Source organism: Notechis scutatus, chromosome 7 (genome assembly GCF_049901735.1).
Source record: "Notechis scutatus isolate UNSWTSFEM ecotype Mainland chromosome 7, rNotScu1.2, whole genome shotgun sequence".
NCBI classification, from domain to species: Eukaryota; Metazoa; Chordata; class Lepidosauria; order Squamata; family Elapidae; genus Notechis; species Notechis scutatus.
The window spans coordinates 25,999,773-26,011,569 of NC_142015.1; the positions used below are offsets into that span (position 1 = coordinate 25,999,773).

General features: G+C 51.1%; 1 protein-coding gene across 1 annotated transcript in view; it reads left to right on the forward strand.

Annotated features, from left to right (window-relative positions):
* DIXDC1 (DIX domain containing 1) overlaps positions 1-11,797 on the forward strand; it is a 42,889-nt gene that overhangs the window by 12,716 nt on the left and 18,376 nt on the right. The window contains 4 exon segments of the mRNA XM_087970191.1: positions 399-528; positions 849-974; positions 1,897-2,149; positions 2,981-3,091. Coding sequence (XP_087826317.1) covers positions 399-528; positions 849-974; positions 1,897-2,149; positions 2,981-3,091 — 620 coding nt within the window.

The following is an 11,797-nucleotide window of genomic DNA, read 5'->3' on the forward strand; positions in this document are numbered from 1 at the left end:
TGATTTGCCAGCAGACGGGAAGATCTCGGTAATTAAAGCTGTTAGACAAAAAGCAGAAATAGGCCGGGAGGGGTTTTTTTATTGATTTTTTTTTTTTTGGTTTTTAAAATAGCAGCAGAAAAAAAGAACAAAATAGAGATAATTGTAGCGCAAAAGGGATACTCCCCCGTATAATATACTGCAACAATTGTTAACAGTGACAATTCTATATATAGGTATCCAATGTAATTTTATTTTAGCGTGCATATATTTATATATATAAAAGCAAAATATATATAAAAGCAAAATACTACTCAAGTCATGGTGGCTTCCTTCCTTCCTTCCTTCCTTCCTTCCTTCCTTCCTTCCTTCCTTCCTTCCTTCCTTCCTTCCTTCCTTCCTTCCTTCCTTTTTTCCAGCAACAACTGCAATCCTACGTCACGTGGGTGAATTCACAGCTAAAGAAGAAGCCAGAAGTTCAACCGGTGCAGGATTTGAGGCGCGACCTCCGCGATGGCGTGGTCCTGGCGTCTCTCATTGAGATTGTGGGTGAGTAGCCTCATTGCAGAGATATTTGGATGGTTTTCAGGGCTCAGACTCCTGGATTCACTCCGGATTAAGGGGGAGGAGCGGAGAAATGGGGCAGGAGAGAAGGGTACACATCCCTGTTCACCTCCGGCCTGTTTGCAATGCTTACATTTCACTTAAACGGGGAAATTCTGGGAGTTGAAGTCCACAAGTCTTAAAGTTGCCAAGTTTGGGGACCTCTGCCCTAGGGCAAGAGGTTGTCCATATATTGTCCGCCTGCCAAACTCCATACTTGCAGGTTTGAAGAGTTGTCCTGAAATTTTGCGGCTCCTCTTTTGCAGCTGGAGAGAAACTCCTTGGTGTGGAAGAGTCACCTGCCAACCAGCAGGCCATGAAGGAGAATGTGGAGAAGGTCCTACAATTTGTGGCGTCCAAGAAGATCCGCATGCACCAGACCTCGGCCAAAGGTGAACCTCAACCGTAAGCCGCTCACCTGGAAGGGCCTGCGCGCTGCTGTCCATCCTTGGCCTCCTCTTGCTGAAGAGAGCAGAACGGGGCTGCAAGAGAGGGAGAGAAAATGAGAGAGAGAGAGAGAGAGCAACGAGAGAGTAGGAGAGGGGGGGAAGGAGATTGACAGGGAAAGAGGGAGAGAGAGAAGGAAGAGGGAAGGAGGAAGAGGGAGGAGGAGGAGGGAGAGAGAGGAGAAGGAGAGGAAGGGAGGAGGGGAAAGGAGGGGAGAGGGAGAAGGAAAGAGGGAGAGAAGGAGAGGGAAAGGGAAGGAGGAAGAGGGAAGGAGGAGGGGAGAAGGAGAGGGAGGGGAAGCAGGAGAGAGGGAGATGGAAAGAGGGAGAGAGGGAAAGAGGAAGAGAGAGGGAAGGAGGAAGAGGGGGAGGAGGAGGGAGGGAGGAGGGGGAGAGAAGAAGGAGTGGATGGGATGGGGAAGGAGGGAGAAGGAGAGAAGGAGAGAGAGAGGGAAGGAAGAAGGAGGAGGAGGGAGGGAGGAAGGGGAGAGAGAGGAGAAGGAGTGGGAGGGGGGGGGAAGGAGGGAAATGGAAAGAGGGAGAGAGGGAAAGGGAAGAGAGAGGGAAAGAGGAAGAGGGGAAGGAGGAGGGAGGGAGGAGGGGAGAGAGAAGGAGTGGATGGGATGGGGAAGGAGGGAGAAGGAGAGAGAGAGGGAAGGAGGAAGAGGGAGGAGGAGGGAGGGAGGAGGGGGAGAGAGAGGAGAAGGAGTGGGAGGGAGGGGGGAAGGAGGGAGAGGGAAAGAGGGAGAGAAGGAGAGAGAGAGAGGGAAGGAGGAAGAGGAGGAAAGGGAAGGGAGAGGGAAAGAGAGCTTCAGACTCTTCCCCTTGGCCATCTCATGGCCATTTTGCCATGCTTTGTCTTTTCTAGACATCGTGGATGGGAATCTGAAGGGCATCATGAGGTTGGTCCTTGCACTGGCCGCTCACTTTAAGCCCGGACCCGGAAAAACCGCTTCGCCAAGACCTGTGGAGGAGATCCAGGCGGGGAGCCGAACCTGGCTGGCCCGTCACAGGCCTCGCTCGGCTGTGGCAGCTGCCCAGGAGGTGGTGGCCGCCCTAGCAGAAGTGCGCCAGGATGTCGCGGGAGTGGGCCGTGGTCACGCCCTCCAGCCGCACCCCAGGTACGTGCCCTCTTTGGGACGCTTCGATATTTGCAAGTGGTTCTTGGCTGGGATTAGAACCACTCACTTAGTGCAGGGCTCTCCACTCTTGGCCACTTTAAGACTTCTGGACTTCAGCTCCCAGAATTCCTCAGGCAGCTTTGCTGGCGTCCTTCATTTCACAATCGCCTCGCTTGGCAACAGAAATTCTGCTTCTGATTGTAGTTGTAAGTGGAGGACGACCTGTTGGTTTTTCAAAGTTTCAAAGGATGCTGTAAGCACCGGACTTTTCCCCTTCAACCGAAAAGAATGAACTTCTGAAAGCTAGGCACCTCAAAAGGAATTCTTTATTGAAAGGAAGTGGTCCCGGTACTAGTCAAAGCGGAATCTAAGATGCTTCCGGGCACACAGTAATAGATAAAGGGAATTAGAACCCCTCCCCTTATTCTGATGTGGATTTAGTCAAACAAAGAACCAACATGTTAATTCTCCCCCCCTCCCCCTTTTCTGGGAACGTATCTTAGAAAAGCTTCCCAGGGAGTATCTTTCAGAGCCGGAATTTTTATGGTCCCTTCTCCTCTTCCTATCTCTCCAAGAGGTGACAAGTTTCTAGGCATCAGGCTCCAGTCCTCCAGTTGTATATCGTGTGCAAGTTATACAGATTCAATATAAGATTTAAGATATTCAGGTTACATCTAAAAGGATTACTTGTACCAACTCCCCCCACCCTTCTTCCATTGAAGAATGGCAGATACACGGATCTGACAGATGCAGAGGGGACGGCATTTTGTCTGTCTCTTTTATTTTTGGCCTCTCTGGCCCTTCTCCTAACGGTGCTGTCCTTGTCTGCAGAAACAGCCCCCTGCACGGAGAGAATGAGCGGCCTCACTGGAGTGTCCGAGCGCTCGTCCAGCAGTATGAAGGCCAGCAGAGCAGCGGCCCTTCAGAGTCCTCGTCCTCCAGGTAAGAGATGCTTCGCTCCTTCCTCACCCCTGGGAACCTGCAGTAAGCTTTGAGAATAAGCGAGGCTGCTCGCGGGCCCACCACCAGCTGCGCGGGCCATAGAATGGAACGGAGTAGAGTAGAGTAGAATGGAATAGAAACAGAACAGAACAGAACAGAACAGAAGAATAGAATAGAATAGAATAGAATAGAATAGAATAGAATAGAATAGAATAGAATAGAAGATAGGATAGGATAGGATAGAACAGAACAGAACAGAACAGAACAGAACAGAACAGAACAGAAGAATAGAATAGAATAGAATAGAATAGAATAGAATAGAATAGAATAGAGGTTAGGATAGGATAGGGTAGGATAGGATAGGATAGGATAGGATAGGATAGGATAGAACAGAACAGAACAGAAGAATAGAATAGAATAGAATAGAATAGAATAGAATAGAATAGAATAGAGGATAGGATAGGATAGCATAGCATAGCATAGCATAGCATAGCATAGCATAGCATAGCATAGCATAGAACAGAACAGAACAGAACAAGAGCAGAAGGGAAGAGAAGAGAATTCTTTATTGGCCAAGTGTGATTGGACACACAAGGAATTTGTCTTTGGTACATAAGTTCTCAGTGTACATAAGAAAAAATTAAACACATTCATCAAGAATCATACGTCTAAGTGCTATTGCTCTAAGATACAAAGGGATAGTCATAGGTTACTATAGGCAATCAAATCATACTAGGACACAATCAGTAAGATCGTTAGGATACAAGCAACAAAGTTACAGTCATATAGTCATAAGTGGGAGGGGATGGGTGAAAGGAAGGGAAGATTAATAGTAATGCTTATTTAAAAAAAATTATACTAGGAAACAGTCAATAAAAATCATTAGATACAAGCAACATAGTTACGGTCATAAGTGGGAGTAGATGGGTGAAAGAGAGAATGGGAGGATTAATAGTAATAGTAATGCAGACAGTTTGACAATGTTTACTTTATTGTCATTGCACCTCGTACAAAGAAATTAAATACCATTTTCAGTGTATATTATGACTGAAAATAAACATGATCAAATGTTGAGGGAATTGTTTAGCAGAGTGATGGCATTCGGGAAAAAAACTCTTCTTGTGTCCACTTGTTCTGGTGTGCAGGGCTCTATTGGACATATTGGCACAGGCTGGCGCGAAAACCGACTCTGAAGCTTCCCGCGGTTTTCACCTAATGAAAAGTAAAAGTTTTTCCCTTTCCCCAAACAGTCAGTCACATGGTCCAATCGTGGTGCCGTCTGGTTCAGGGGGTGGTCTTCTACTGGTTCAGCCCGGTTCGGCTGAACCGGTAGCTCTGAGGATAATCTGTGAGCAAACCGGTTTGCTCTGACGATCGGCTGATGGGCCCCAGCTCTCTATTGGCCTTTATTTCTGATTGCCACTTGTCAGCTGTTTAACAGGGAGAGTGCAGGATTGCAGGAGGAGGTCAGTAGCAAACCTTCTGCGGGTACGCTCACCGAACCAGTTGTTACACCGGATGAATCAACCCCCCTCCCCCCCGGTCCAGTTGCCTGGTATTTTCACTCCTCTTCTCTCTCTGGCCACGGGTGGGAGGAATGCCCTTGGTTCCCAGGAGAAAGTATTGTGCTTTGGCTAGAAAACCCCAGCTATCACTGTTGCCCCCTGCCTGTCCCTCAGCTGTAGCTACCAGTATGTGGTGCCCAGATGAAACTCGGTATCCTGCTTCTGCGCCCTGTGTTGTCGCTGGAGGGGTGGAGATTCCCGCTTTCTCCTCTCGCTTAGGACGCATAAATATTGCTACTGATCCTGAGAGATAAGGGCGTGGAGGAAGTGTGTGCACGACCATTGAGAAAGCCAGCGGGGGTAATTGCAACGTTTGGGGACCAGATCCATGTTTCTTTGAGATGCAGCTGGGGAAGAACAAGGTGGTTTCAGGTCCGTCCACCTTCTTCATGGCAGGGGGAAAAAGGAATATTTGAGACTTTGCTTAAACGCTCCCAACAACAAGGGCAGGGCAAGACACGGTATAGAAACAGAGAACAACTCCCCCCATTCCCTTCTAGCACGGATGATGTTACCTAGTTGGGTCATGAAACATCTGTAAGAAAACAACCAAGCTCAAAGACCCCACAGTTGTCGTTGTCGTTGTCCTCCTCCTCCTCCCCCTGTCCTCCTCCCTCCCTCCCTCCTCCTATCTCCAAACCCCCCTCCCTTCTAGCTCTGATAATGTTACCTAGTTGGGTCATGAAACATCTGCAAGAAAACAGCTAAGCATTAACTTGGATAAGTTATGGAAAAGACAGAAGACATTTAATCACAAACTATATAGAGAAATTAAAACATTAAAAGAACGAAAGAGTTATTGTAACAAGGCAGATCACGTCAATGATAAACATAAAGAAAAAAAAATTAACCATTGCTCAATACATGCTGTAAAATGTATATATATGTGTGTGTATGTGTGTATATATATATGTGTGTGTGTGTGTGTGTGTGTTAAGTTTTCGCGGGTACTTACATGTATGGTATTCAGCTTTGTTCGGGTATTTTCCCACATCATTATAGTTGTGCTTTTAAAGTTGTAGCAATGTTTCAATACAGAAGCCTGATGATGGCAGATGAGATTCTGCCGAAACGTTGCTACAACTTTAAAAGCACAACTATAATGACGTGGGAAAATACCCGAACAAAGCTGAATACCATGCACACACACACACACACACACACATTTGTCTGTTTTAAATGTATGTCAAATACATGTTTTTTCTAGAATAAAAATTAATAAAAAAAAGAAAAAAAAGAAAAAAAAGAAAAAAAGAAAAAGAAAACAGCCAAGCTCAAAGATCCCATATTCCTTCTCCTCCTCTTCCTCCTCCTCCTCCCCCTCCTTCTCCTCCTCTCCAGAAACCTCCCTCCCTTCCAGCACTGATAATGTTACCTAGTTGGGTTGTGAAACGTCTGCAAAAAAATTTTTGAAGTTCACAGAGCGCCAAGGAGCCCACTAGTCAATCCCGATCTACAGCTATTTTCTTCTGTTGGTACTTTGCCTCTTGACTAGCCCTTACCTAAAGAAGGGGGAGTGTAGGGGTTTGTAAATGGACGGCACATTTAAGGTGGTTATCCTTGACAATCTCCTGGGAGATCAAGTGGATTAACACCTGTGCAAAAGAAGGATGATCTTTTCTAGCGCAGCCTGACCATCTCAGCTTCTCGGTTCATGGCCAGGCTGGAAATAAGTCGGGCACTCCGTAAAGGCAGGCAAATAACCTTCCCCCTCAGGGGTCTGGGGCTGCTTTGCCAAAAACACTTGTGTTTTGCTCCAGGTCTTCATAGAAGGGACCTTGTAGGTCATCTAGTCCACCCCCCCCCCCCATCCAAGCAGGAGACCCTACCCCATTTCTGATAAATGGCAGTCCGGTCTCTCCTTGAAAGCCTCCAGGGATGAAGCTCCCACAGCCTCTGAAGGCAACGTCCGTTCCATGGGTTGATGGCTCTCACGGTCAGAAAATTCCTCCTTATTTCCAGGTTGAATTTCTCCTTCTTCACTTTCCATGCATTATTCCTTGTCTGGCCTTTGGGGGCTTTGGAGAATAGCTTGACCCCCTTCCTCCTCCTCTCTGGGGCAGCCCCTCGGATACTGGAAGGCTGCCCTCCTGTCTCCCCTGGTCCTTCTCTTCCCTAGACTAGCCTGGCCCGGTTCCTGCCTCTGTTCATTTAGGAGCCCTGGGTTAAAGAGAGGCTGCCTTGACAGCTTCCCCTCTTCAGAGGAGCCCGAGAGGCTGTTCCCTGCACAGGAGCTCATTCAAACAGGCCACGCTGCATTTCATGGCCATTAAAGGGAGGGGTCCAGCCTCCCCCCCCCAGCCTGGCTCCCATCCAGGTTGGATAATGACAATTTGCCCCCCACCGGCCGCTCGGCTGCTCTAATTGGCAGCTCCTGCCTTCCTCGGTTTCCCTCCGGAACCCACCCGGCCAGCATCCCAGGGACGTTTCTTGCTATCCGAATAGACTAGAATAGCAGAGTTGGAAGGGACCTTGGAGGTCTTCTAGTCCAACCCCCTGCTTAGGCAGCAAACCCTGCACCACTCCAGACAAGCGGTTATCCAATCTCCTCCTCCTCCTCCTCCTCCTCCTCCTCCTCCTCCTCCTCCTCCACCTCCTCCTCCTCCTCCTCCTCCTCCCTGCACACCCCATTCCTTCCTAGTACTGTTGAAGTTACATAGTTGGGTCATGAAATGTCTGCAAAACATCACCAAGCTCAGAGAGCACCAAGGACCCCACAGTCATCGTCGTCGTCCTCCTCCTCCTCCTCCTCCTAATGTCAATCATCATAAAATCTTTTGGATGGCCGGATCGAGGTCTCTTCGGGCTGCCTTTCTTCGCCCCTCCTTTCGCCTTGAGAGGCCGTGGCATTTCTCTCAGTCTGGTCCAACTGTTTCTCTTTGGTATTTTGGGTGTGTGTGTGTGTGTGTGTGTGTGTGTGTGTGTTGGGTACCTTAGCAATGACCAGGGAAGGCAGTAGCCAGTGCTGAATAAGGAGAATTAGCATCACTGCCAGATGCAGCACATTTTCTGCCTCCCAGCCCAGAGCTCTATCCAGCTGCAGGACATGGGGTGGGGCTTTGACTGGCTTGGGGGAAGCCCCCCCCCCCTTGCAGGAAGGATTAAGGGGATGTCTGGGGTGGGGAGGGAGGACTGCAAAGCCCCTTTCTGCCCCCGAGGCTGCTTTGCTTCCGAGCATCGCCAGGCTTTTCAAACTGCATTGCATTCGCCTGCGGTGTGGGTCGCTCTATAACACAACAGGTCGGTGTGTATGTGTGTGTGTGTGTCTGTGTCTGCAAAAGGCAGCCACCATGCTCCCTGGTCTCCCAAACGGTCCCCATCTTTCTCTTCCCCCCCCCACAAGGAGAAGATAAGCCCAACTCTGGCCAAGGAACGGCTGGGAAGGGCGGCTCCGAAATGCAGAAGGAGCTCTGTCTGTTTTGTGCGGTGCAGGGGCTTTGAACCACACACACACACACACACACACACACACACACACACAGCAAAAATCCTTTGCATCTCATGGACACGATGAAGGCGGGGGGGGGGACGACATGCACACCCAGGGTATCCCTCCCCACCCTGCTATTCCACAGGGCGGCTTGTGCATGTTTTCCTGCCGTTAACCTCCCAGGGAAGGGGAGGCAGCGGTCGGTCGTGAGTGACTCACAGCAGCCCTGGCCAAATCCTGCTGTTTTTCCCAGGCAGCTCCCTCCCTTCTCCCCTCCCTTCCCTCCCCTCCCCTCCATCGTCCACGGCTTAGACAACTCAAACGCGGCTGCCTCCTCGCACAGCCCCAGTGACAGCAGAGCTGCGGGGAGAGAGCAACACACACATACGTGTGTGTGCACAGACACACACACACACACAGAGAGACTTGCGGGTGTGTGCATTCCCACCTCGGGAGTGGAGGGGGGAGGGGCTGGCTCCCTGTCTCACCCCACGCGACCCAACCGGGGCCTCGATCCTCCGTCTGCATTTGGGGTCTTCCGAGAAGGGACTCAGGCTGTCCGGGATGGGATGAGAAGGAGACGCAGGCGGCCGGCTTGCTCTCTCGCTCTCCTGCCCGACGGAATTTGGAAAACAAAATGCAAAACAACACAACGTCCCAGCTGAGCTGAGAAACACCACCAGCCGCCCCAGGGAGGCTGTTTTCCCCAAAAGGAGAAGGAGGAGGAGAAGGAGAAGAAGCGGAAGAAGCAGCGGGGCACTTGGGCATCTCTCCTGCTCGCCCACCTGGGCCCGGATCTTGGACCCACCTGGGCCAAAGGTTCCTGCCTCCGTTCGGCCCAGCCTCCTTCGGCGCAGAAGGGGGGGCAGGAGGGCAGAGGGATGTGGCACGTGAAGCCCCAGGCTTGGCCAGGAGACGGGGGCAGAGCCCAATTTGGAACATGGGAGGGAAGCCGGTGAAATGGTGAGCGCATGGGGGCCTTCATGTGGGGAGGGGGCGAAGGGGGGAGAACAGACTGCAGGGGGGGCACGATGGCCGGGCGGTGGGTGGGAGGGAGCAGGTCCCTTGTGAAAATCAGGCAGGGGTTTGGGGGGGCTCGATGGTCCTTCCTGACCTGCTTTTCCAAGATAATTTTAAAATTTGGGGCTGAGCTCCACTCCAGCTTGGATGCAGCCCCTCACCCCCCCAGCAAGGAATTAAGCGGGGCAGTTCCTTAAGGCTGTCAATCGTGCTGAATTAGGTGTTTTTTATTTTATTTTTTGGGGGGGGGGCTTTCTCTGCAGGTTTAGCGCAGGATGATGAATTCGTTCTCTTCCCTCCAAGGCATAAATTGCAAACGCTTCTGGCCTCTCACCTCCCCCCTGCCTCCCCTCCCCATCGAGACCCCAATGCTTTGCCTTCTCCACGGGAATTTCGTGGCCTGGGGAGTGGAGAGGGATGCGTGGAAGGGTTTATGAGCATCTGGAGGGAGGGGGGCTTGGGGGAGGTCAGTGGTCGGTGGTGAGCTGTCCGAAGTGGCACCTGGTCAAGTGGCCAGAGGTGGCACCTGCTTCTCTAGTCTCGGGGCGAAAGGTGGGTTTTGAAGCCTTGTTGGGAATTCTCTCCGGGGGGCAATTGGCGTGGACCCTACTTGGAGGAGGAGGGGGGTTTCTGGGGGCCCCACGATGCCAGTCCTGCCCTTGGAGGACTCCTTGGCTCGGTGGCTTCCTTGGCTCGGTGTGATCACCTGGTGGAAGCCTCATCCCCATCTGGATCGCTGTGGCTGCAAGAGAAGGCAGCGGGTTGGGCGGGGATGAAGGTTGCATACAATCCTTGATTGTTTCTTTCCTCATGAATGCAGAACTGTGGGGGGGGGGGGAGTGGTGGCCTTTTGAAAATCTGGGTCCTCTTAGACTAGTCTAGGGGTCTCCAACCTTGGCGACTTTAAGACGTGTGGACTTCAACTCCCAGAATTCCTCAGCCAACTGTGGCCATTTGAAGACTTGTGGACTTCAACTCCCAGGACTCTGGGAGTTGAAGTCCACAAATCTTAAAGTTGTCAAGGTCGGAGACCCCTGGACTAGGGGACATTGCCCTGGCGTTGTCGCAGAAACAAAATCTTCCAGGTGTTTGCCTCTCCTAGCATTAATCTGAATAGAGCTGGAAGGGACCTTGGAGGTCTTCTAGTCCAGCCCCCTGTTCAAGCAGGAGACCCTCTACCATGTCAGATAAATGGCTGCCCGACCTCTTCTTTAAACAACCCTCCAGTGATGGAGCACCCACAACTTCTGGTGGCAAGCCGTTCCACCGGTTAATCGTTCCTCCCTGTTAGGAAGCTTCTTCTTGATTCCAGGTTGCGTCTCTCCTTGATTGGTGTAAATTATAAATTAGTTTAGAACGAACCATACTCTGCTGCCACCGGGTGTGAAAACCCACCTGCATAGCGTCTCTTGCTCCTTTAAGGAAAGGTGCCATTGACCTGGGTGTCAGGTGTACTTTTGAGAATCCCTAAGATCAAAGGGGCGGGGTTGTGGGTTTGATTTGCACCCAGAGCTTCTTAGTTCCTGTTGCACTGAGATTGCCAGCCTGCAGGAAGGGGGAATCTCCAGGGCTCAGTGTCATGCTTCCGTCGGAGTCCGAGGAGGGAGACAAACAGCTGACAGGGAGTGGGAATGTGGCTCCGTTGGCTGTGGAGGAAACTGGGGAAGGGCAAAGTCCGGTTGGGCAGAGCAGGGGAGAGGTAGAACAAGGGAGAGGGAGTTCAGAGGAAGACCTAGGCCCACCCCCTCTTCACCCTAGGGCACGCAGGGAGGAACGGAGAAGGGAGCAATGTGGGTTGCGTGGCTTATGGGGGAGGAAAGGGCCCTGATTCCCTTCATTTGCCACACCTGGGAATGAAAGTTTATAAGAACTGAATGCTGACTGCGGCAGCTGTTGGGAGCAAAAGTGACTTTATCTTGTAACGTTGTGGCTTATCTGTGTTCCTGACATCTTCCCAACCGTGTTGTGTTATTGCCGTGCCTTCACATCTGGAATTCTTGCTCCTGCCCTGCCGAACTAATGACCTCATTTTGCCTTGATTGGACTTAAGTTACAGTTTGTGTTGACCATGTTTTGGACTTAATTCTCTGCAGCCAAAGGTTGTTCCTGGGAGAGTTTTTCTCCAGCCAGAAGGTAACCAGGACATTGGGGGCAATGTTGGAGCTAATAAAAGGACTCCTACTAATTATCTGACTGTGTGGCCTTTGGGTCATCACAGTCGGTGTGCAAAGGGCGAGACCGTGGCGTGGCGTACTAACAGCGTGGGAAACTGGGTGTAAACCACGGGAAGTGGCTGAGTTGCAGAAGAGATAACTTTCCGAATGGCGGGATTTGAACCCGGAAAAGCACGTCGCTTTTTTGTTCAGAATGGGGCGTCCCCCAAAACTGACTGACCCTCCTCACCCCCCAGGGGCTGTGTGTGAGGCGCTTGGTATATATTGTCCTCGTGTGCGCTAGGAGGCCCACAGGCGACACCCACTCCCACCCAGGCTCGGCCGTGGGACCCGAGGCTCGTCCCTCTGGGGAAGGCCGGGACAGTGAGCTGGGGAAGGGGCTCCATCTTTGTTTCCTGGTCTCCCTCGTCCGGCTAATCCCCTTTTTCTCCCCCTTATTTTCCTTTTGTCCCGGGTACCTTTGTTGCTCGCTCTGTCTGGGAAAATGGCACGTTAATTCTTGCTCACACTTGCAAGG